The sequence below is a fragment of the Emydura macquarii genome, unplaced genomic scaffold, assembly GCF_026122565.2.
Source record: "Emydura macquarii macquarii isolate MOO-44397 ecotype Brisbane River unplaced genomic scaffold, CSIRO-AGI_Emac_v2 contig_71, whole genome shotgun sequence".
NCBI classification, from domain to species: Eukaryota; Metazoa; Chordata; order Testudines; family Chelidae; genus Emydura; species Emydura macquarii.
This window is the reverse complement of record NW_027130208.1, coordinates 9371253-9397807: the sequence shown is the minus strand read 5'-3', so window position 1 is coordinate 9397807 and position 26555 is coordinate 9371253. Positions and strand designations below refer to the sequence as shown.

General features: G+C 40.8%; 1 protein-coding gene across 6 annotated transcripts in view; it reads left to right on the top strand.

The window, feature by feature from the left end:
- Positions 1-26555, top strand: part of EIF4E3 (eukaryotic translation initiation factor 4E family member 3) — a 62449-nt gene that overhangs the window by 7009 nt on the left and 28885 nt on the right. For 4 of the 6 annotated variants that reach the window (XM_067542409.1, XM_067542400.1, XM_067542427.1 and 1 more), the window contains exons 1-2: positions 4490-4685; positions 22710-22782. In XM_067542409.1, coding sequence (XP_067398510.1) covers positions 4516-4685; positions 22710-22782 — 243 coding nt within the window. In that variant the 5' untranslated portion in view covers positions 4490-4515. The other 2 variants (XM_067542435.1, XM_067542445.1) reach the window with 2 other exon arrangements.

Here is a 26555-nt window from a genome sequence, read left to right as displayed (position 1 = left end):
ATGACAAGCATTTAAACAAGAATCCTTTAAAAATCATTAAATGTTTCAATTATTATTTCGCTAGATTTTTCCTCATTGGTCTGAATTCAAGCCTGCTAGTGAAAGGATGTGATGCACAGAGGATTCATCCTAGGGCTGTAGGGAAAAGGTAGTGTTTCATAGTTGTTCTTAGACTTTAAGGTCAGAAGGGACCAATATGATTATCCAGTCTGACTTCCTGCACAACACAGGCCACAGAACGCCACCTACCCACCCTTGTAATAAATCTCTAACTTTGACTGAGTTGCTGAAGTCCTCAGATCATAGTTTAAAGATTTCAAGATACAGAGAATCCACCAGCAAGTGACCCATGCTATAGAGGATGGCGAAAAACCCCCCAGGGCTTCTGCCAATCTGCCCTGGGGGAAAATTCCTTCCCAGCCCCAAATATGGTGATCAGCTAAACCCTAAGCAAGTGGGCAAGACTCCCCAGCCAGACACTCAAGAAAATTCTCTGTAGTAACTCAGAACCCACCACATCAAACATCCCATCACAGGCCATTGGCTATATTTACCTTTAGTAGTCAAAGATCAGTTAATTGCCAAATTAGGTTGTCCCATCATACCATCCCTTCCATACATTTATCAAGCTCAGTTTTGCCTCTACTGCTTCCCTTGGAAGGCTGTTCCAGAAGGTCACTCCTCTGATCGAGGTTAGAAACTTATGTCTAATTTCAAGTTTAAACTTCCTTATGGCCAGTTTATATCCATTTGTTCTTGTGTCCGCATTGGCGCTGAACTTAAATAATTCTTCTCCCTCCTTCTGATGTATTTATTTATCCTTGTTTGATTCAACCCAGGAAGATGGCTTTAGTTTCTGTCTGAGCCGGAGGCTCCATACAAGCCCCATAGATAAAGGATTCACTAATTCAGTGGATCATCTGGCTGCCATCATCCCTCCAGCCAGATTCACTCTCTTATATGGGATTCCCAGCACTCACGGTATCCTCTGTGCCCTATTGTAGACTTTCTGTCACTGGCAGTCCTAGTTTGCACTGTTGTAAATTAGGGATGAATTTAGATTGTACACTTCTTATTTGGAAAAATGGCCAAGGGCTTGTCTACATAGGAAAATAGCCATTCTGCACGAACTCCCCTTGTAGCTGCTCTTCTTCTGCACTAAGAGTGTCTTTTTGTAATTTCAAAGTGGATTAAGTTAAACCACAAAAAGACACAAAAAGAATAAGAGTATCCACAGGGAAAGTTGTAGCAGAATAGCTGTTACTCTTTAAATTCAAGTTTAGCTTATTTTGTAATGGCATCCCCACGTAGACAAGCGCTGCATCAGTATGACTTGGTTCTCTCTATTTTGGGGTTTTTTTGTGTACTGTTACTTACAGATTTCATGTTAACAGCAATTTCTTTTAAAATTGAGAAATAAGGTGTGCAGCCTGGGTATTTTAGTGGCAATGGAATATGGAGCTTTTCACCTTGATGACATCACTGGTTTCAATCTGGTCCAAGTTGATGGTGTACAAAAGCCAGTAATAGCTAGTAATCTGCTGGATTTTTAGCAGTTTTGTGAAATGAACTGTGATCTCAGCCTCGTTTCTGGGTTAGCAGCCATGCATATGAGAAAATCATAGAATATTAGAGTTGGAAGGGACCTCAGGAGGTCATCTAGTCCAACCCCCTGCTCAAAGCAGGACTAACCTCAGCTATATCATTCCAGCCAGGGCTTTGTCAAGCCTCAGCTTAAAAACCTCTAAAGATGGAGATTCCACCACCTCTCTAGGTAACCCATTCCAGTGCTTCACCACCCTCCTAGTGAAAAAGTTTTTCCTAATGTCCAACCTAGACCTCCCACCCTGCAACTTGAGACCGTTGCTCCTTGTTCTGTCATCTGACACCACCAAGAACAGCCTAGCCCCTGGAACCCCCTTTCAGGTAGTTAAAGGCCGCTATCAAATCCCCCCTCATTCTTCTCTTTTGCAGACTAAACCAGCCCAGTTCCCTCAGTCTCTCCTCATAAGTCCTGTGCTCCAGCCCCTAATCATTTTTGTTGCCCTCCACTGGACTCTCTCCAACTTGTCCACATCCTTTTTGTAGTGGGGGGCCCAAAACTGGACACAATATTCTAAATGCGGCCTCACCAATGCCAAATAGAGGGGAATAATCACTTCCCGTGACCTGCTGGCAATGCCCCTCCTAATGCAGCCCAATATGCTATTAGCCTTCTTGACAACCAGGGCACACTGCTGACTCATATCCAGCTTTTTATCCACCATTACCCCCAGGTCCTTTTCTGCAGAGCTGCTGCCCAGCTCGTCGGTCCCCAGTCTATAGCTGTGCATGGGATTCTTCCTTCCTAAGTGGAGGACTCTGCACTTTTCTTTGTTGAACCTCATTAGATTACTTTTGGCCCAATCCTCCAGTTTGTTTAGATCATTCTGTATCCTATGCCTACCTTCCAGTGTATCTACCACTCCCCCCAGCTTAGTGTCATCTGCAAACTTGCTGAGGGTGCAATCTACCCCATCCTCCAGATCATTAATGAAGATGTTGAACAAAACCGGCCCCAGGACCGACCCCTGGGGCACTCTGCTTGTGACCGGTTGCCAGCTAGACATGGAGCCATTGATCACTACTCGTTGAGCCCTATGCTCTAGCCAGTTCTCTATCCATTTTATAGTCCATTCATCCAACCCATACTTCTTTAACTTGCTGATAAGAATACTGTGAGAGACAGTATCAAAAGCTTTGCTAAAGTCAATGTATATCACATCCACCACCTTCCCTACATCCACAGAGCCAGTCACCTCATCATAGAAAGCAATCAGGTTGGTCAGGCATGACTTTCCCTTGGTGAATCCCTGTTGACTGTTCCTGATCACCTTCCTCTCTTCCAAGTGCCTTAAAATGGATTCCTTAAGGACCTGCTCCATGATTTTTCCAGGGTTTGAAATGAGGCTGACCGGTCTGTAGTTCCCTGGATCCTCTTTCCTCCTTTTTTTTGAAATCACCATATCTAGTGGCACTGATTGACACTTTTGTTGGGAATCTCTGCAAAGGGTACCAAGAATTGAATAGGCATGGAGCTTGAACTACTGCAGTCACAGGGCCTAGACATGGTCCTTCTAGGTCAAAAGACATTGGCCCCTTCCTCATCTCTACTGCTTCTGAGAAAAAAACAACCACATGGCTGGATACAGGTCCATATTGTGATATTTTTGCAAGATTTCTATTTTTGGTGTTCACCACCAAAATAAAAGGAGAGTTCACAGCTGGCATATCAGTGAATACAGGAATCCAAACTATTCCAAATGCTCCTTACCTTCTGCTTTCTATTTAAAGAGTAAATTGGTTGCTTTATCTCTTATTTAGTTTTCCAGATCTTGTTTGATTTGACAAAGCAGTTAGCAGTTTCCATCTGCACAGTATAATCATTAACTTTTTGTTTCTTGTTAATGTACATCCTGTTTTTTATGGGTGACCTTACTGATGGATTCATTTTTTAAAAGGAGCATGGTTTTATTGATCTTTTAGGATGAGATATATATGAAATTATTCTGTCCATTAAATATGCCTTCAAAGAATCCTATATGATTTGTAGTCTCCAATCCTACTATTACTTATGCACCTGCTTAACTTTACTATGAGTAGTCCTATTGGGTGACCTTAATTTATAAATAAATTATTTTTATTCGAGTAAGGTTCTAGCACAGGTCCATTCTGAAATATAAGGAACAATGTTCTATAGACAAAGGTATATACAGTCAGTTAAATAGGATGGTCAAAAAGGTAGAGAATAAAAAAAAAACATTTAACTAAAGATTTGTATCCCTCCCAGTGCCTGTATGTGGTCGTCTTGTGCTTTTATCCTGCAGCTACACATGAGCAATCCCATTTCGCTCAATGGGACTAAACATGCATTTTTTTACCCAGGATATTTGCAGGATTAGGCCTTAAAGTCCAGATTTTTAAAGGTGTTTAGGCACTGCTCTGCTCAGCCTTGCAAAATCTAAGGGGTTTAGGAGCCTACGCTTTGGTCTACACTTAAATGATATTGGCATAGCTACAATCTGGGGTGTGAAAAAACACACCCTATTGACGTAGTCACGCTGCCGTAACCCCCGTGTAGACACAGCTACGTCCATGGAAGTGTGCCTCCATCACTGCCGCTAATATTAATGGGGGAGGTGATGTCTTTACAAATCCTATAAGAATAGCTATCTGTCTGTGTCCCTCTGTCCGGGTGTCCTCCCCCCCTTGCCCTCCTTTGACTGGGTCTGCCCCCTTCCCCTTCTCTGGGTGTCTGAGCCACCCCTCTCCCCTTAGAGGGGTCACACAGGGCTAAGGCTAGCTCCTTCCCTCTACCCCCCCCCCCCCACACACACGTACGTGTGTCCCTGCCGGCGCGGCGCCCCCTGCTGGCCGGCGCAGGGGTTGCAGGCTGGCGCCGGGGGAGGACGGGGGGGAGGGAGTGGGGGAGGCGAGGCGCTGACAGGCTCCGCCGGCGGGAGGAAGCGCTGGGCGATGGCGCTGAGCGCCCCCGAGAGCCGGCCGGGCCCGGAGGCCCCGCAGCCGCCGGCCGAGGAGGAGGGCGACGAGGACCCGCTGCCCATCAACCACCAGCAGCTGCACAGCCTGGAGCCCGAGCCGGGCGGGATCCCGCTGCACTCGCCCTGGACCTTCTGGCTGGACAAGTGAGTGCGGGGCTGCGGCCCGGGCCGGGGACCCTCCCCCCACTCGACCCCCCGGGGACCCTCCGCCTGACCCCCCCCCTGGGACCCTCCCCCACTCGAACCGGGGATCCTCCGCCCGACCCCCCCCCCACTCGAACCGGGGACCCTCCCCCTGACCTCCGGCCCGGAGGCCCTCCGCCTCAGCCCCCCGACCCCTCCCCCTCTCGAACCGCCTGACCGCCCCCCCCCACCCAGGCCCTCTGCCTGACCACCTGCCAGGACCCCGAGAGACCCCTCCTCAGCCCCACGGACCCTCCAGCCGACCCCCCCCTCCCTCCCTCGGGCCTGGGGATCGATCACGCTACTCCCCCTCCAGGCCCCCACAAAACCCGCCTGGGCCTAACGACCCTCTGCCTGACCCCTCCCCCGCCCAGGAACTCCCCGCCAGGCCCCCACGAGACCCCCCTCCCCAGCCGGCCTAGGGACCCTCCACGAACCCCCCTGTCCCGAGCAGGGCGCTGCCAGACCCTCAGGCCCAGGGCTCAGCTGCTGTGTGACTCAGAGGGTGGGTGACCAGCTAACTAACCCCTCCCCAAATACACGGGGCCGAGTGTGTGTGTGGGGGGAACCCTTTTCCAGCCTAAAGTCGAAGCCCCCGCTGCTCCTAACTGCCCCAGCCCACTCACCCCCCTGCTCCTGACTGCCTCAGTCCAAACTCAAAGCCTGCCACCCCTCAGCTAAGCCCCCCAGCTTAGAGTCCAAGTTTGAGGCCTGCCCCCACTTCTGACTGCCTCACCTTGTAGTCAAGGCTTGGTCTCTTCACCCCCTTCCTGTGGGGTTCACCTTCACTGCTCTAACCCCACCTCTGAATGAAATCCTGAAAGCCCCCCTCTCTCTCACCCACCTTTACCCAAGCTTTATCATGTGAGATTGGCTTCTGGTCCTGCAGAACTGGGTTGTAACCAGAGAATGAGCCCAGGAGCCATAAATAAAAAGCTGCTTCCTATTAGTCAGCTGTGGCCTGAAACTAATACAATTTCTCACAACAACTTGGATTTCATTAGCACCTTCCATCCCCCAGGGCTTTACAAACTAATGTTCAAACTGTATGCAGCCATTGCTGAAATGTTGCCATGCTTGTGGCAGCTGCATAACATGTGCACAACAGCTCACAGCACAACAGATTAGAACATGAAGTGAAGGACAGACAGTAATAAAAACAAAACTTCTTTGTAATGCGGACACTTAATAAGATCAGGAATGAATTTTTAAAGGAGTAGGAGCTCACCAAGTTTCTTGAAATAGTCTGTTATTGCTCTGGTATTGCTAATTCTTGAGCACCTGCAGTGCTGTACAGAAGAAGAAATTGTCCCTGGGCCATAGTGTTTACGATCTAAATTGAACAGTGACAATGCAGTTCAGATGCTACAGATCATCTATATATGTGTTTGAGCCATTTAAGTTTTGTTTGTTTTATGGTAAATAGCCTAGACTATTTTGGCAAATAGGTATCCATTTGATTACTGCTATTACTCATAGCATGCTCTAGGGTTTTGATATGGCGTTCCTTTTAAAAATAAACATGAAAAACAGTTCTGATCTTCACTAGTGTCTCTTGTAAAACAGGTTGAACGATGAAGAGTTATTTGTCACATCCTGACTTTCATCTGTATTACACATGGGAAAACTCTATATCTAGTTCAGTGTAGACATTAAATGTTTTTATATATACCACTAGTTGGTAGCTTTAACATTTTCTAATACCAGTCAGGACATTAAGAAAATACATTTCAGACATGCCTTTTCTTCATAGTATAATAAACAAACATTGATTCAGATAATAGTGTGGTTCCAAACTCCAAATTTAGACATGGCGCTTGTAAGGGAAATAACAGTATGTTAATCATGTTTTTATTTCACTTAAGGGATGTGCACACCTTGATGGTTACATTAATGGCTTGAAACTGACTGAGCATAGGCAATACTCCTTCCCCTGACTTTATTGTGGTTATGTGTGGGCGCAGGGTTCTGAGTGATTTGAAGGATTGGGGCCTAAGTTTTAATTTTTTATAAAAACTGTGTATCAACTCACTTCTTATGTATGATCCAACAGAAGTGAGCTTTTTGGAGGAATTACTAAATCTTACGTTACTTAACTAAAGTGAATATCTCCTGGTCACATAACATTTTACTAGTTGACATTTTTTATGAACTTTACCTTACTCTGTAGCTGATGCCTGGGCAGTTATCAACACTGGAATTGATACCAGTGCTGCTTACAGATGGACATACAGGAACAATGAAAAAAACACAAGTGTTCAAATATTGATCCCACTGTTCCTTATTCTGTCACGCAATCTTTGACTTTTTACAAGTATCCTCACTGGAGAAATATAACCTTTTAAAAAGAAACAAAATAGCAAGTTCTTTTCAGTCCTAGTATCTCTGGTAAATATATCTTCACTGTGTCTCATTAACTGTTTAACTGAGAAATGTGGAGAAACCTTTGAAAATACACAAGAGAATCTCCTGGTCCTGCAAACACTCACTTGAGTAGTCCCATTGAGCTTAAGTGAATAAATATTTGCAGGCTCAAGGTCTAATGCGTAAAATAAGCATTCAGACCCTGCTGGAATTTTTTTTACTAACTTTTACCCTGACTACGTCATATAAGTATATATGAGAGTGTACATTTTTGCTTATTTTTAAATTAATAAAAATAGTGAAATTAAACACCACAGAACTGGAAGATATGTTTTTGTGTTACTGAGTTAGCTGTCTTGAACTCCTAGCCTGGTAGGAGTTGAAGGTAGTGCAATATGTAATTCAAAAGTTATGACCTGGAAGTCAAAAGTTTCTAATGGTCTTCACACTCACAATGCACAAAATATTGTTTATGTGCATTTGCTAGTAATAAGGAAAAGGGGAACAAATAATGATTAATGTCAAGAGAGCAGAATGGCAGAAAATCGAATAGGTGTTTTATGCATTAAAAATTAAATATAAGCTTAAGGCATAAAAACAGAAGGTAGTTTTTGATACACAGAGTCCCGGTCCTGCACTTTTGTTTGTGTGGGCAGACTCCTGTGCTTATGCAAAGTCCCATTGAAATGGCTATGGAAAGAGGCATTTTCCTACACTGACCTGATTGTTGCAGGATCTGTGGTTAGGCTTGTACAGTCTCTGTTATGAGTTGTAAATAACTGAAATATTTTCAAACAATGCGCAACTTTATCTATAAATGTATACATTGTATTTTGCATTTGCTTCTGAAACCACTTAATGTGTGGTAGTGAAGAAACTATCTCATGACACAGAATAGTATTTTTGGCTGCCATTAAATGTAGTGTTACCCCAGACTTGTTTTGAAGTGCTAGATGAAATGGCTTCTAAGTATAAAGAAAACACTGAGGTAGGTGTGTAGAATTGTTGGTAATCTCTGGTAATTTTAAATTATAAAACTGTATTGATGTAAGAGACTTCCATAACATAGGCTAAAAGACCTCCAAGGAATGTATACATCTCCATCAAGTCATTGTTATAACAAGTATCTCTCCGATAAATAATAATTTGTAACAAATACTCACACACGCACACATCTATTACTAGTGCCTGATGTGCTACCAAATGGATGATTTAGGTTTAATCTCATTGCGTTATAATACTGTCATTTGATGAATATTTCCGGAGTGAAAAATAAATGTCTTTGCTTCACTTCACATGAACACTTACTTTGTGTAAGTGACTGGGCATATAAAGTAACATTTGGCATATAAAGAAACATTTGGAAACTAATCCTGTGACAAAGTTCTATTTCACTGGCATTATCTCATTCGTATATGTAAAGTTGTACACTTGCATTTTGCACAGGCACTAAGCCTTTTTCAGTATGTGTGACTACTGTATTCCTCATTAGATATTGCTTGCTGATATCCTGTCCCATATTTGTTTTAGGAAAATGAGAATGATGGAAGAATTTTGGAGAAAATTATTATTCAGCAGTCTGATGAGGAAGATCATGTGTATGATCTTCAAATGTTGTAATTCAGCTGCTTAATAAAAGATCAAAGGAGCTGCCAGGTTTTTCTTTAAAAATGACATATAACGTTTTAAAAAATGATGTAAAATTCCATTTTTAGGTTATGTGCTAAGTACTCCAAAACTAGAGAGGGGCATTTAGCATATGAAAATGAAACTATTTTCCTTCTCCTTTTGCAAGTCTCTTAGTCCGCACCTACTGTAGTTTTCCTGTTTTTGTTGGTAGTAATGCTGCAGCATGGACTGCATTGGTGACATTGCCCGTGGACCTCCATTGGATCTTACAGATGCCTGTCACCCCCGCTCAGCAAACTGATCCCTACTAATGGACCCTTATGCCCACCCACAATGGGGCAGAGGCTCTTCACAGGTGTAGGGTTCTGCCCACATGAATCAGCTTTCAGAATCTTGAGTGATCTTTGAGTGAAAGGAAAGTCTTGTGGTTTTCAAAAATGATCATATCCCATAGCCAAGATATAAGCATTTTAAAAACAATGCTTTACAAACTGAAGACTTCCATGAGGCAGTTAGCAGTTTCCTGGTGGGGGTGATGTCTGGGTTATTGTGTTAAATGAGAACTGCATTCAAGAGTTGGTCAGAATTTGGGTCTTGCAGAAAAAGAAAAGAGAATAGTAAATAAGGAGCATGGGTTCCCCCAATACTAAGGTGGCTTGAGGCATTCAGAACAATTGTTTCATTAGATTTAGGAATTTAGATCTGCAGATTTTTGTATGAAAGACAAAGCTACAATTGAAATACACACATACACACACACACACACACACACACATTTACGCTTATATATCAATTTCATATGTCAGTACTGAGCATATTTTATAGCAATTGTTAACCCCATAAAACACAAACACAGCCTGTAATACAGTATGTCCAACGTACAATAATTTATGGTTAATGCTACACTGAATAAAAAACTTTCTAATGAATAACTAAAATAAAAGAATAAGCTAGTACACTATCTGCTAGTTTTCATGCTGTGCTGGGAAAAGACTGTGGCCAGATCCAGCAATCTGATCTGTGGGTAACTTCTCCAGAGCCCCGGGTATTTCAGTGAGACTCCACATGGGTGTAAGGGTCTGCTTTGTAGGTCAGATGTTAGGATCGTGGCCTAATTCTGTTCCTGCATGACTGCTAAAGCAGTGCTTTTAAGCTAAATTACTTCTGTTGTAATTATAGATTAATACTACTATAACTAAAAAACCCCCCAAAACCTTTGCTTTTAAAAAAGAAAAAAACACCACTGGTTGTGGTTTCTTGTGACTAAACATTGACAGATTTATTGCAATGTTATTAATCTTCTCCAGGGAAGTGAAAACTTTTATATACAGCACTTATCCTGTCAAAAATTTAGATTTCCCTTGTGCCTTAAACATTATTATGAGCTTTAGAATTACAATAAAGGAGTTTAAAATATAGTTTTAAAAATTTCCACCTATCAATTAAATCTGTGTATCTTAGTGACCATTTGAAGTTCTACAATTGTGGATATAACATGTTTGAAACAATTTAGAACTTTTAATAGCTTCCACAGCTCTCCTGCTACAAACCTTTTGTTGTCCAGGCATCTGTATCAGCTATCTAGGATCATGAACAGGTGGCTTGCAATGAAAAACATTAGTAATATAAAAATGTTCAATCTAGCAAATGCATCATGATAGTCCTACACTTAAAACTTACATCTATACGCTCTAAGAGCGCTTGTGTTAGCCACATTATGTTGACAGGAAAGAGCTCTTCCGCATACATAATAAAACCATGTAACCGAGCAGCCTTAGCTGTGTCGATGGGAGACTCTTCCCCATCGACATAGCGCTGATGCCAGCAAATTTTATGTTGGTTCAAGGAGGGTTTTTTCACACCCCTGAGTGACAAATGTTTTGCATAAATACTAGTGTAGACAAGGCCTTAGTGGTTTGAAGTCCTTCTTTGTCTATATTCAGACTAGATTACCAGACTTGGCTGGTTGCTAGTGGGTGCCTTTGAGCGTACATTTTGGAAGTAAATATTTTGCTTTGCTAGACCCAAAGCAGTTGCATCTGAATATTTAGGGTGGAATTTTTAGAAGTTCTCTGCTTTGGGCTGACTCTCCTCCTACTGAAATCAGTGGTAAAACTCCCATTGACGTCAGTGGGAGCAGAGTAATGTCAGTGCTGAGCACATCTGAAAATCTGACCTTTAATTCTTGCAGATAAACATATGAGCTGCAATTCCGTGTTAGCTGTTTATTTTGATAGTGAGAACCTCCTGAGTAGCATTAGAAAATTAAAAAATTGGATATAAACCTTAATGTTTCAGGCATAATAACCAACCACTAACTGGTGAGGATTAGAAAGAAACTTCATGTCTGGGCAAGTTGTTCCAGGTTTCTTGCACTTTTGTCTGAAGCAACTGTTACTGCTTACTGTCAAAGACAGCATATGAGGATAGGTGGACCTCTGGGCCAATGTGGTCTGGCAACTCCTTTATTTCTTGCACTGCATTAATTTCCCCCCTACTAAATTCTGACAGCTATGCAGTATTTGAGATATAGAAAAAAGCTTAAGGTTATGAGAGATAGAATAGGTGGCCTCACTATGAGTGTTGGTTATTATATGTATGTAGCTGTCAGTTCCAGGATATTAGGGAGACAAGGTGGGTGAGGTAATATCTTTTAATGGATCAACTACTGTTGGTGAGAGAAACAAGCTTTTGAAGCACACAGCTCTTCTTCAGGTCTGGGAAAGTAACTCCCCTCAAAAATGCAAGGTGGAAAAGATTATTTAATTTAAGTAGTTAGCACATATTGTAAGCGACCATTCAAGGTAGAGCGGCCCACTAAGACCTCTGTAGATATAGGACAAAAAGAGGGGGTTAGTGGGTTACAAGTTGTTGTAATAAGCCATTAATCCAGTATCTTTGTTCAGTCCATGATTTTTGGCATCTAGCAAAGTAATGTTAGTTTTTGAGTAAATTGTTCATAGGGTTCTAAAAGAAAATATCACTTATTTGGCATATATAAAGAAATGAAATAAGATAGTATCCAGAAAAAAAACCAAAACCGTGAAACAGCCTGTGTTTAAATGCTTGGTGTCTTATTGGCCACGTAAATATTTTAGTTACTGCCTTTTATTAATGATAAAATTGTGGACAGTACAATTTTTTTCACACAAGTATGAGAAAGATAAGATGCCAACTACAAAAAGTAAAGGAATAAAACAGTCCTCTAATGTATAGGAGTAGGGGAAGTGGTGTTGTAACTACTTCCATAGGAGAGGTGCAAATGAAAGACTCACTGCTTTGCCATTGCAAAAAATGTTCAAGGTATTTGTTGTCAATCTCTACTCTTGTCTGCATCTATTATTAAAATTAGGATAAGTCCTCCATTGCCAGGAGATGGTCTAAGTGGCCTAATATTAGTCTTATCCTTCAACTTCTGTGATTCTGTGTTTAAAAATTATGTTGTTCCTTAATACATAGAATTAGCTATGAAGAGCTATAAAGATTAATTTCTGATCTTCACAGAAAGGTGAATGGCATTTTTGTTTTACCAGTTTTAAAAATGTGAAGGTGATTGGACATTAAAAGCTTGAAAGCTGTCCTATATTTTAGTCTTGCATCAAAGATTTTGGGGAGATTAACAAAGGGCAGCCAATCGCCAAACCTCTAATGAACAGCACTGGTAGTTGTGATAACTAACAAAATCTCCCCCATAAACATTTTTTTAAATTGATGTTTGCTGTGACACTAAACTAAAACAAAATAAATACTCATGCATGTGCAGTATAATAAGTTGGTGCATAAACTGGAAAATAGAGAGCACAAGGATCTTATATAAAAGACACTGATTCTTAGAACCACATGCACAAAAACCACCAGCTTTCTGGTGGCAGATAAGCCTGATGAGCCCCCCTGCCATATGCTTTAGGAAGTGGCTGCTGCTGCACTGCAGGTTATAGGGCAGGGGTGGGGAACCTTTTTGTTGCCAAGGGCCTGATGGTGAACCTTTTTGTTGCCAAGGGCCTGATGGTGGCCCTGGCTGCGGGCGGGGATTCGGCGGCAGGGGGGGGATTCGGTGGCGGCACAGTTACGTGTGGGGCGGTGCCTGCCGCCGAAATGCCGCCGCCATTTCCGCCTTTTCGGCGGCGCGGTTTTGCAGTGTCCGCAGGGTTCCGTGGGGCAGTAACCGCCTCCGGACTCCACCCGCCGCCGAAAATGGGCAGACGGCGGCAGGCTTTCAGCGGCGCGCACTTCCCGCCCGCCCGCGGGCCGGATCAAATTCTTTCGCGGGCCGGAGGTTCCCCACCCCTGTTATAGAGGATCACAAACTAAATATGGGTCAGCAATGTAATACTGTTGCAAAAAAGTTGCAAACATTCTGGGAGGTACTATCAGCAGTGTTATAAGCAACACACAAGAAGTAATTCTTCTACTCTACTCATCATTGATAAGTCCTCAACTGGAGTGTTGTGTCCAGTTCTGGGCACCATACTCCAGGAAAGATGCGGACAAATTGGAGTCTAGAGGAGAGCAACAAAAATGATTAAAGATCTAGAAAACATGATCTATGAGGAAAGATTGAAAAAATGGGGTTTGTTTAGTCTGGAGAAGAGAAGATAGAGGGGGGGATATAATAAGAGTCTTCAAGTACATAAAAGGTTATTATAAGGAGGAGGGTGATAAATTTTTCTCCTTAGCCACGGTGGACAGGACAAGAAGTAATAGACTTCAATTGCAGCAAGGGAAATTTAGGTTAGACATCAGGAAAAACTTCCTAACTGTAAGGGTCCATAAGCACTGGAACAAATTACCTAGGGAGATTCTGGAATCTTTGTCCTTGGAGATTTTTAAGAAGAGGTTAAACAAACACCTGTTAGGGATGATCTAGATCAGTGGTTCTCAACTGGGGGTACACATACCTCGGGGGTATGGCGAGGTCTTCCAGGGGGTGCATTGACTCATCTAGATATTTGCCTAGTTTTACAACAGACTACATAAAAAGCATTAGCGAAGTCAGTACAAACTAAAATTTCATACAGACAATGACTTGTTTGTACTGCTCTATATACTATAGACTGAAATTTAAGTATAATATTTATATTTGAATTGATGTATTTTATAATTATATTGTAAAAATGAGTGTGTGCAGTTTTTCAGTAATAGAGTGCTGTGGCACTTTTGTATTATGTCTGATTTTGTAAGCAAGTAGTTTTTACATGAGGTGAAACTTGGGGGTACACAAGACAAATCAGACTCCTGAAAGGGGTACAGTAGTCTGGAAAGGTTGAGAACCACTGGTCTAGATCAGTGATACTCAGACCTCAATGGTTCAGGAGCCAAATTAGCGATCAGCATTACCCAAAAGAGCCAGAGTAGCGTGAATTCATTGTTTCATTTACTATAGTACTATGTATTCATATTTAAACAGTATGATGGGAAATATTTAGTTTATATATATATATATTCTCACAGCAAAATGACTGGCCAAGTATTATTTTATCAACTACAATTGGTTAATAATTAAATCACACAGTATTTTTATATGATATGCTGCAGAGAGCTGCAGGAGACACGTTAAAGAGCCACTTGCATCTCCTGAGCCTCAGTCTGAGTATCACTTGTCTAGATAATACTCAGTCCTGCCTCACTCGGTGCAGGGGACTGAACCAGATGACCCTATCGAGGTTCCTTCCAGTCGTGCATTTCTATGATTCTAAGGAAAGCCTTTTATAATTTGTGTAAGCTCTCTCATAATCATCTCTCTGGTATCTAAAGAACCTTTTGGTCAGAATAAGATGTGTTGAGTCTATCTGAATGGACAGTGAGGAGGCTTATATGTTGAATCTTGGCTTGTGACAACTTCCCTACTATTGGAGCACCAATAGAGGCTCACGCTCAGAGACTTCTAAACTTTAAGGTCAGAAGGGAGCATATGATCATCTAGTCCCACCTGCACAATGCAGGCCATATTTCTGTATTAGGCCCCTAACCTATGACTAAGTTGATGAAGTCCTCAAATAATGGTTTAAAGACTTCAAGTACAGAGAATCCACCAGCAAGTGACCGGTGCCCCATGCTGCAGAGGAAGGCGAAAAACCCCCAGGACCTCTGCCACTCTGCTCTGGGGGAAAATTCCTTCCTGTCCCCAAATATGGTGATCAGCTAAACCCTAAGCATGTGGGCAAGACTCACCAGCCAGACATCCGCAAAGAATTCTCTGTAGTAACTCAGAACTAATATTCTATCACAGGCCATTGGGCATATTTACCTCTAGTAGGCAAAGATCAGTTAATTGCCAAATTAGGCTCTCCCATCATACCATCTCCTCCATAAACTTATCAAGCTCAATCTTGAAGCCAGATAGGTTTTTTGCCCCCACTGCTCCCCTTGGAAGGCTGTTCCAGAATTTCACTCCTCTAATGGTTAGAAACCCTCATCTAATTTCAAGTCTAAACTTCCTAATGCCCAGTTTATATCCATTAGTTCTTGTGTCCACATTGGTGCTGAACTTAAATAATTCCTCCCCCTCCTTGGTATTTATCCCTCTTATGTATTTGTAGAGAGCAATCATATCTCCCCTCAGTCTTCTTTTGGTTAGGCTAAACAAACAAACTCTTTGAGTCTCCTCTCATAAGACAGCTTTTCCATTTCTTGGATCATCCTAGTAGCCCTTCTCTGCACATGTTCCAGTTTGAATTCATCTTTCTTAAACATGGGAGACCAGAACTGCACAGCTGTGTTCCAGATGAGATCTCACCACCACCTTGTATAATGGTACTAACACCTCCCTATCTCTACTGGAAATACCTTCCCTGATGCATCCTAAGGCTACATTAGCTTTTTTCATGGCCACATCACATTTGGTGGCTCATCGTCATCCTATGATCAATCAATATGCCCAGATCCTTCTCTTCCTCTGTCACTTCCAACTGATGCATCCCCACTGTATAGCAAAAATTTTTGTTATTGCACTTTCCAATATTAAATTTCATCCTATCTCTATTACTCCAGTTTACAAGGTGATTCAAATCTCCTTGTATGATATCCCGGTCCTTCTCGGTATTAGCAATACCTCCCAACTTTGTGTCATCTTCAAACTTTATTAGTACACTCCCACTTTTTGTGCCAAGGTCAGTAATAAAAAGGGTAAATAAGACTGGTCCCAAGACCGATCCCTGAGGAACTCCACTAATAACCTCCCTCCAGCCTGACAGTTCACATTTCAGTATGACCCATTGTAGTCTCACCTTTAACCAGTTCCTTATCCATTTTTTGATTTTCATATTAATCCCCTTCTTTTCCAATTTACTTAATAATTCCCCATATGGAACCATATCAAATGCCTTACTGAAATCTAGGTAAATTAGATCCACTGCTCTCCCTTTGTCTAAGAAATCCATTATCTTCTCAAAGAAGGAGATCGGGTTGCTCTGGCACCATCTACCTTTCGTAAAACAATGTTGTATTTTGTCCCAATTACTGTTAACCTCGTTGTCCTTAACCATTTTCTCTCTCAAAATTTTTTCCAAGACCTTGCATGCTACTGAGATCAAACAAATAGGCCTATAACTACCCAGATCACTTTTTTTCCCTTTCTTAAAAATAGGAACTGTGATAGCAATTCTCCAGTCATACGGTACAACCCCTGAGTTTACAGATTCATTAAGACTCTTTGCTAATGGGCTTGCAATTTCATGTGCTAGTTCCTTTTAATATTCTTGGATAGAGATTATCTGGGCTCCCCGATTTAGTCCCATTAAACTGTTCGAGTTTGGCTTCTATCTCGGATGTGGTAATTTCTACCTCCATATCCTCATTCTCATTAGCCACCCTGCCATTATCCCTAAACTCTTCATTAGCCTCATTAAAAACTGAGGTAAAGTATTCGTTTAGATATTGAGCCATGCCTAATTATCCTTAACCTTCACTCCATCCTCAGTGCTTCGTGGTCCCACTTCTTCTTTCTTTATTTTCTGCCTATTTATATGGCTATAGAACCTTTTACTATTGGTTTTAATGCCCGTTGCAAGGTCCAACTCTACTTAGCTTTTGGCATTTCTCACTTTATCCCTACATGTTCTGACCTCCAAGAGGTAGCTTTCCTTGCTGATCCCTCCCATCTTCCACTTCTTGTAGGCTTTCTTCTTTCTCTTAATCACCTGTCTGAGATGCTTGCTCATCCAGTTTGGCCTACAACCCTTGCCTATGAATTTTTTTCCCCTTCCTTGTGATTCAGGCTTCAGATAGTTCCTGCAACTTTGGCTTGAAGTAATTCCAAGCCTCCTCTGTCTTTAGATCCATGAGTTCTTCAGTCCAGTCCACTTCCCTAATTAATTCCCTTACTTTTTTAAAGTTAGCTCTTTTGAAATCAAGGACATTAGTCACAGATCTATTTTTGTTTATCCTTCCATTTAGTTTGCCTCTGACTAGAGCCTCAAATCTTCCCTATCCAGTGGAGGAATATTTTTGTAATTTGCCTGTTTATAAAATAGATACACTAGAGGTATTCATCATAGGTCTGTTACACTGTTGACTGACCTGACTACCATGGCTCTGACCATCCATTCCACAGCCTGAGGGAGTCTGGCGATGATTGAGAGCAATGGTTTGAGCCTACTATAGCAACCTCAAAGAAAATCAAGGACACGTTTTAAAGTTAGAATTTGTCAACTGATACAAAACTTTTCTGTCTCTGACGTGATGTGGGAAAATGTAGTAACGGGCACAAATTCATCATTTGAATTAAGGGAAATGGCCTTTTTTTTTTTCATTCTTGTTGATAGCCTGTAAATCAAAAGACCTCAATATTATAGGAACAGTGTTGATAATTTTATGATTAGACCTGCTCTTTCCCTGTGTTTTCACAGAGAAGAAAAGTAATTTCCCATGTAAGCTCTTTAAACTTCTCTGTCATAAGGGCCTTATTTATCAAGAGAAGACATAAGAAAGGTAACTAAAGGGCTAGATAATTTTATAGCTAAATTGAGTGAGAACAGACATGAAGCAAAAATTGAAGGATTCTCTGAGGGAATTTTTAACACTGAATAGAGAAAGATTCTGATTGTGATAGGAGCAGTGGTTCAAGGATAAGAAGTAGTAGGGAGGAGAAAATGGTGGAACTTTACTGAAGTAGTGGAAAAATAGTTAACTGCTATTAATTTATCATCATTAGGCTTCAGAATTCAACTCTTTGTATGGAAGGGGTAATTAGATCATCTTAAGGCTCCTATTTCTGTTTGTAGATTCCATTAGATCACACTTTCATCAGTTCATATGTAGAAACTTTGTGATGACTATAAGATCTAGAACGATATACATATTTTTAAAGGAATGCATGAATTCTGAAGAACCTGGTGGAGGCACAGAGTAGTAGAAGATGGTTATCACGATATAACAGCTCAGTTTTATTCTGATGAGAATAGAATAAAATTACCCAGAATGAAACACACTCTTGAGTTCTACCCTTTAAGAATCAGCATTTACAATTTCTGTAATCTGCAGTGAAATGAATGATTCAATTAATTTTTCAGCAAAAAAAAGTCTCACATTATTACTTATTTGCGTCAATAAACTCTAGTTCTGGTTCAGACAGGAATTAATTCTGGAAAATTTTAAAACAAGATTGGTTATTTTGCTGAAAGATTTGCTTTAGTTTACATGGGAATTAATTCAGGGATGTCCTGTGACGGCCTGTGTTATGCAGGAAGTCAGACTAGATGATCTCCCTGGTCCCTTCTGGCTTTATAATCCCATGAATTTGTGAATCAGTGTAATTGGATGTTGCATCATTTGTTGGAAGAATGCAGAAACAGGAGTTTTCTAAGTTTGTTTGTTTTCATTATTGTTTATGTGCCAATTTATATACAACCTAATAGTTTAATAGATTTAAGGCCCAGAAGGAACCATTCTGATCACCTAGAGTCTGATTTCTTGCACTTCCAGGTATTGAAACTCTATGATAGGTACTCCAAATTCTGTCAGTGTTTTCTGTACATTTCGCAACAAGATTAGACATCACATTTCTCCATTCTTCTGGCTCTTGTCTGTAGTTTGGATACTCTTTCTTCATCTCCACCACTTCTAGTTGTGGCTTTGCACTACTCTTCTCTGTCCCATAAATAAATGTGTAATTCCATTTGGTGAGGTGACTAATTCAATGCTGTAACTTCAAAATTGACCACTGCTTGCATTTTAGGACTTTCAACAATTTCTTCTCACTAATCCAGTAATGCTTTTTTGTAAAAAACAAAAACAAAACAAAAAATTCACAAATAAACAATCAAGGAGTACAAAGAAGTATTCCTTAGGACTTCGAAAATTATTTTAAAGTGAGTTAGATAGTAACTCAACCAAGATTACTGGGCCATTTGAATACAGTTAATAGTGATCACTTTTCTTTTGAAAGTTAATTTTTTTTCTTTGCAGCTCAGACGTTTTTCTCTTCTTTAGTTTGTTTTAGTGCTCATGAACAGAAGATTGATGTCATTTGCTAGAGTTGGGTATAGTGCTGAAATATGCTATGCGAACTTGTCCACACAGCAGCTGTAGTACTTGTCAGGCAAGTTACTAAAAATAAGCAATGAATAGTTTTCCACCTAAACTGTAAAATGAATAGTGTGCTGGTTGGTTGATACTCTGCCAGCTTGTAACGTTGTGAATGTTGTTCACATGTGATTTGTAGCTATCAAAATGAATGATTTTATGGCCCCAAAGTGGAGTACTCTGTTCTTTATTCCCCAACAGATTTTTGAAGTGGCATAAAAATGTGATAAATATCCACTCTTGGCATCTTGCTGGCTTTTGAAGCTTATTGTTTCACAGTGCTTATTTACCACTCATGGGAATAGATTTCAGTCTTATCACAACACTCCAACAGCAACATCAGTGTACGTACATGGGGGTGTGGTGTGTAGTAAGGCAAAATTATGTCCTTGCATACCTGTGACTGTGAAGTTAGGAAACAGGGGAAAGGAAAGCATGTCAAAACTAATTTCTCAGACCATTATCTGATACATGAAAAATCAAAACAATTCAGCCACGTCTTTTGACTATGGCTTTACAGTGTAAGAAGATCAACATGTTAGAGACTTTAAGAAGTGAGAAGAGACAAAATAGTATTGTTCCAAATACAGTTCCCCTGATTAGTAAAGCTGTGTGAACACAGTGAAGGTTGTGCAAGGACCACCCTTCTTAGGCATTCTTCCTGCATCAGAGACTGCTTCTGTGTATTGCTAAATGTATTGATTGTCAGCTTACTCTATTTGTTAGAAAACTCTCTGTTATGCAGATGATTATTGTTCCTCAATTAAGACCAGGGTGTGTGTATGAGTGAAGGAAATCTTCGTCACTGAAATAATTCCTTCAGGATAAGTAGGGCAAAGGTTTATTTTTAATTTAGCAGATCTGCTGACATAATGTCACTCTCAGTAACATTTTCATAATATATATAAAACACTTCAATTTAAAATAATCTGCATCGTATTGAAACCATGACTGCTAACCTGTGTATTTATACACAATTTTCTCATTGGGTCCATCAACGCAATGCAATGTCATCAACAGATAAATAGTTAAACATAACGTTATTGTCAGCGCTACATGGAAGAAAGAGTAATTGTTCTAAGCAATCTTTTTTGTGTCCTTAAACATTGTTTTATAGCTGCATCTTCTGCATGTTTTCCAGAAACAAAATGGAATCTTTCTTTTCTCTTTATTGCTTTCTCAGTGTGACTTATATGAAGTTACCATTTTAACCCGATGGTGATTAAAGACACAAATAATGTAAAATGTATTGATGACCGTAAAAAGAGAGAAATAAGAATTTTGATGCAGTTTGAAGAGAGAGATCAATTTGAGTTATCCAAATCAAAGAACAAGACAAAGCATTTCAAGATTTGGGAGACTAGATAGGACAAATGCCCAAAGAGTACAGTGTGCTGTCTTCTCTGCCTTCCATCGACTAGAGCATTTTGCCATTGCATGTCCCTATCTATCGTGCTTGTAACATGTCTTACCATGCACACAGGTGTTTGCAGCTTTTGCACAGCACTTGTGCAGAGCCACCGGCACTAGCAATATCGGAAAATATGCCCTGCAATTTGGTGATGTTTGAGTGTTTTGCGCTGTTGCTACTCTCAATGGAGCTGCACAGTCATAATAGCTACAATATTTACTTGTTCAAGTTCAGCCTGCAAGATACACACGCTTGTACCCTGCACTGCACTATTGTGGTGCTAATGTACACAAAAACCACTAGTGCTGAATTTGCACAGTTGTCATTGATCCTTCCAGTACAGCCCCCTAGTGCTCCTGCATCCATGCCAACTGACTACTCTGTTTACTGTCTCCTGTATTCCTGATTCCTTGTTTGTTTCAAGCTTCTGTAGTCTTTTGCATCTGAGTTTTTACAAGATGAAATGCATGCAATCTTAAGGCTGTTTTAGCAGAATGTAGACCGTATGGGAGCTGCCTGGAGAAGCTGAGAGGTATTCGTTCAGCTCCTTATCTGGAATTAACGTAGTTCCATTGTCTTCAGTGTGGCTACACTGATTTATCAGATTAGGACCTTGCCCTGTGGCTTAACTAGAGAAAGATTTTATAGAGTTTACTACTGCAACTACTGTCAGCAATGCGATAGTATCAATGATAGCAATGGTGTAAACACCAACATATGCAAGGCTCAGGGGTTTAACTCTGGGGTAAAAATGCTAGTGGCTGGTCTATGCTGCAACTCCAGCTATTGATGATGCTGAAACTGTATCAGCATTAGGCCAGTTGTGGGAGAATTATCTGAAATTCTCAGTGTAGACACAGACTGAATGCATTGCATAGATCACAAGAAGAAAAATTAGAGTGCAGATCCTTTGGGCTTTATACTTGCATTGGTGCACTGCTTGTTAATGTGAACTCTGCCTGGTTATTTGCAGGGAGACTCCCTATGTCATCAGTTTCTCTTCCACTTTTCTCTGTGTATGTTTGGTTGTGCACAATGGGGGGAGAATTTAAGTATCAAGGTTTTGGTGGAATGTCAGTATATTTTCAAAATAATTAAGCCTAAAGCTGCAAGACCCTGTGTAAATTTTCTGAAATGTTAACCGCTGGCTTTGCAGCCAAAGAAGTGGCCCTAGGTGCTGGATGTACCTGCTTGATCTTTGTGTAATCAATGCCATTTTAAAATGTGACATCTGACTAAAAGTGCTTCTGTTTCCCAAAGTGAAATTACAGCTAACAGTTGGTTAAACTAGCTGATTTTTGGTTTTTTTAGTCTGGTGTGTTTTGTTTTTCTTTTTTTAAATTTCAGGTATTGTATTAATTATGAGAATCTGTAGTATGTTGCCATCTAGTGGGGGGTGTATGTAAATTAAAGGTGATTTCTTTAAAAAAATCATAATTACTGTTTTGAACTGCATTGTTAATACAGCTAAAATTCCTTACTAAGAGAACATTAAAGTATGACAGAAAATATTTAAAATTTATTCAAAGATAAATCAGATGTGAATGTTAATGTTTTTAAATTTTAACTTCAGTGAAATTTGATTTAAAGGGACACTACCAGTACCCATGGTTCAAAATTTGATCCCGATTTTTTCTTATTTCTAGGAGTCCTTTCGATTACAAACAAAAAGCAAACAGAAAACCCACTTACCTGCTTTTTCCCTTTCTCAATACCCATATCAATAATCTAGCAAATGTGAACAACCCTATAATTACAGACCAGTGTGTTTGCATAAATAAAGTGGGTGGGCACTTTTTAGAACAAACAGATACATCTTTGTTTTAAATATTTAATGTACATTTTAATTAGAACACAAATATTTTTAAAATACTTTGACAACTCTCAAATTAAACTAAACATAAGAATGCTTAGCCTTTACTTTTAAAAGTTTTTATAGTAATTTTAATTGGAATTGATTGTATAACTTTGATATGTTTGTAAATGTTTCTCTTTTGCTTAGACAATCAAGTAATTGTTTTATGGATAAAATCTTTTTATTAACATAAACTTTTTTTTAGATCACTTCCAGGTACCACAGCAGCTGAATGTGCATCGAATCTGAAGAAGATCTATACGGTACAGACAGTACAGGTAATATTAAAATAGAGCTACAGAAATTGCTTCATATGAGAAATAACACCCAAGGTGTGAGGTTTTATTGCCAGATGAGTCACTCTCATGCCTTCACCTCGCTGAGATACAATCAACTAATACTTGCATTTGTATGTGCTATTCCTTAGTCTTCCCTAGAATTTCATTGGTGGTGTGTTGGTTCCTGGGTGGCTTCCAAGCATCATAAAGGGCTGAGTTGCAGGGTAATACACTTGTTTTTGCCAGATACTCTGTTTTCCTAGAAGATTTCAGAGCCTCTAAGGCTGTGGTTACACTGCCGCCATCAGATCGATTTCTCTGGATCAACTGAGCGATCAATGAAGACCCGCTCAGTCGATCCAGAAATCGATGTACTAAGACCACCTTCACAAGTGGCGTAGTGCTGCGTCGACGGGAATGCGGTTCCCGTTGGCGAAGTGCAGTGAAGATGGCGTGCAGAAGAGGAGCAGAGAAGTCGACAGGAGTTACGCAAGTTTTTTGCGTAGCTTACATAACTCCCGTCAACTGCTGCCGAATCTCGGAGATAAATGTACACAGGGTCTTTGCTGGATCATGAAACTTGATTTACTTTAAGTATTTTTCTGCCTTTTCTCCAGCTATTCTCCAGTGGAATAAATTATTATCTGAGCAATGAAGGATATAGTATACGGAAGTTGTCTTCCTTCTGAGTACGCTTGTGTGTGACTTTTTTCCTATGAACTGATTTGTTATGTTAAGGTATTGTCTGTTTCTGGAACATTTGCAGCAAATGAGAGATTCTGCATAATTTCTTTCCGTGTTTTCCCTTTTACCTGTCATATAGCTTTGTATCTGCAGAAGGACGCTGGGTAACATTTGTATTCTGAATGGAAATAATCTTATTAGGGGAGTGGGTCCATCTTAGTACCGGAGCAGGCATGAAATATCTGTTGGCAGGTTTTTCTTACATAATGTTAAAAGTCTGGCATTAATTCACAAAAGTCAGGGTGTTCTGATATGAGGCTAACACTCTGTTGTGGCAATTTGGGGAATTAGGTACAGCTTATGGATTCTGGTTGATACTGGAGACTCTGTATCTGTGACAGACTGCAAGCTCCATTTTGAACGTGGATCTTGTTTACCTTTTCTGATATCTTTTGCCTCCTTATTGAGGTGGCAGGAGAAGTTCTTTGTATCTGGCACAGGACTAACAATGGAGTGTTGCTAAACTTCGATGATTTCCCGTTCAAATGGAGTGTCTTGGATGAAGAGATGACTACTGCACAGGGAAAATGAACTCCAGGGGTGGTAATTAAACAGTGGGTCATCTAGCAGAGGACTTCATTGCCTGACGGGGCTGATCAGAGGGTTACCTGACGTACGGGACAAGAGCTAATAAAGGAAAAGGTCTCTCACCAGTTTTTTTTTTTTGTAATGGTGGGGGTGGGGAGACTGGGCACAGACAGAAGAGTTCAGAGAGGGGTATTTTATTGTTTTGTCTAGATCTGTGTAATCTTGTGCTACCTACGGACGGATTGGCTTTTTGAACCGTTGGCAAAACCTGTGTGTCTGTTTGCTTCCATTATCATGTATTGGGGCATCCAGCAGAGTGAAGGGGAGCGTTAGTACTGGTCTGCAGGCCTGGACCACAGGGTTCCATTTCTGTGAAGGGGTGGAAAGCCTATGCCAGGAAGTGTGCCAGAGAGGCCAAGGAGAGAGAGAGAGTGCTGCAGCCTCCTCAGACCATGGGAAGCGTAAGAGTACGTGGGCCCAGTGTGGTGGGACCCAAACACAGTAGCCTGGTGAGTGTCAAGGAAAGGGGGCTTTATAAGGGCTGTGTGTCAAAAGCCAGGAAATTCTGAGATGAGGCTAAAACTCTGTCTTTAAAGGGACACTGTCTTGGTGGCTATGTTTTAAAATTAAACCGCCTTGACATTTGTACTGTTTAGTTTCTACCTTGTATCAGTTATCCCTCCCCATCCACACTTTGCCACTGTTCATAAGGCAATTGGCTTTAGAAATTTTCAGAATATGAGGGTAGATAGATTGTGGTTGTGCTTTGCAGATTTCTGTTGGAGGAGGTGTCTGTTGCTCTCCTGTGACGGATCTCTGGGGTACAACCTGGACTGTGGGATCACTGTGTCCCCTTTTACTCCCTGGAACAGGGTACCTCTTATACTGCTGTACTAGGGACAAGCAGCCTCTTCAGGTTTCACTCTCACAGAGCCCTTAGCATGTGACGGCACACCCAAAGTTACGTGGAGGCTCTCACAGCCTCTCATGATCTATACAGAGGCAGACACCAGCAATCCCCCCAGCCCCAGCTTTGCAGGCCAGAAACTTACTATCTTACACTGGTCAAGACCTTCTCTTGAACAATGCAAGCTCATTAATTAGTTCGCCACTTCATCAAACGATAGTGGAAATGCACCAACCTTTGTAATCTTAACAGATTCCTCAAGCACTTTAGACAAACTTGCTGGTAAGGATAAAACATTAAAATAAGTTTATTAAATATAAAGAGAGAGTTTTAAAATGATTATAAATGTTAGGCATAGAGGTCAAAGTTAGTTACATAAGGAATGAAAATAAAATCGCAGTCGAAATTCTAAACTTTACCAGACTAAGCAAGATTTGAATCAAACAACTTTTCTGACCCCACTGGATTTTGCAGGCAGTTTACAGTTCTTAATACACAGGCCAAATCCCCTTCTCAGCCTGGGATCAATCTCTCCAGTTCAAAGTCTTTTCTTCCAAACATTCTTGTAGCCTTCAGAGCAGGTGAGAGAGGTGGTCTCATGATGCCATTGTCCCTTATTTTATACTCTCAGTTCATGTCCCTGGAAAAATACTGGCTAGGACATGTCCTGATTGGCTTTGCTGGGTCACAGAGTTGAGCAGTCCACATTGTGTGGTGCTTGCACAACTGACTCTTACTGAATTGTAAATCCCTTGTTTACAGTTCTCTTACTGGTCAATGGTTGGTGATGGTTGCTTAACACCCATCTGGGTGTGGGTCACCTACTTTGTTGCCACTGGAGAACTAACAATAGGTGACTCCCAGATTCACAATGTATTTCAGTAACAACCATATAACAAAATCTCATAACACCATATACAATGATGATATACATATTTTGATAGAACAGTGTTTCAGCAGATCAGGACCTTTCAGATGATACCTTATAAGGCATTCTTTGTACAAAATATCATAATCATATAAAAATGGTGAATATGGGGGCTATTTTGAGATATAGTGTGTCACACCTACCTACTGAGTAGAATATGCACATCATTCAGGTGATTTCTGTAGAGATTTCTGCCAGGCAATTAAGTTTAACAGCGTAATACATCCCTGTCTAAATTGGTTGAAATGGTCGTCGCTTTGACAACGGAGGAGAGCATTGCTTAAATCCAGAGTATGGTGTTCATAGCTTCTCTTATCACTGCTTTTTCTTAATCCAGACACCATTAACTAAACTGGACCTTATTACACTGAAGAGCTAAACTGGTTTCCTCCCCATCAGATTCTTGACGTTTTAGAGAGTTCTTTCAGGTCCCCTGAGAAGGCTGTTTCCACTGGATGAATTATTAGAGGCTAATAGCTTGGCCCATAGCTTGCCTATTGATAGATTCAGCCTCAGTATGTACTATCATATCTGATGTGACTTCCCTGGAAATCTTTAGTTACTTTCTCTGTACTCTTTAGAATTTGCTATCTCATCAAAGGTAGTTGATACATAACATTGTAGCCTGTACAAGTTCAAGAATATTATATGTGAGAGCCAAAATCT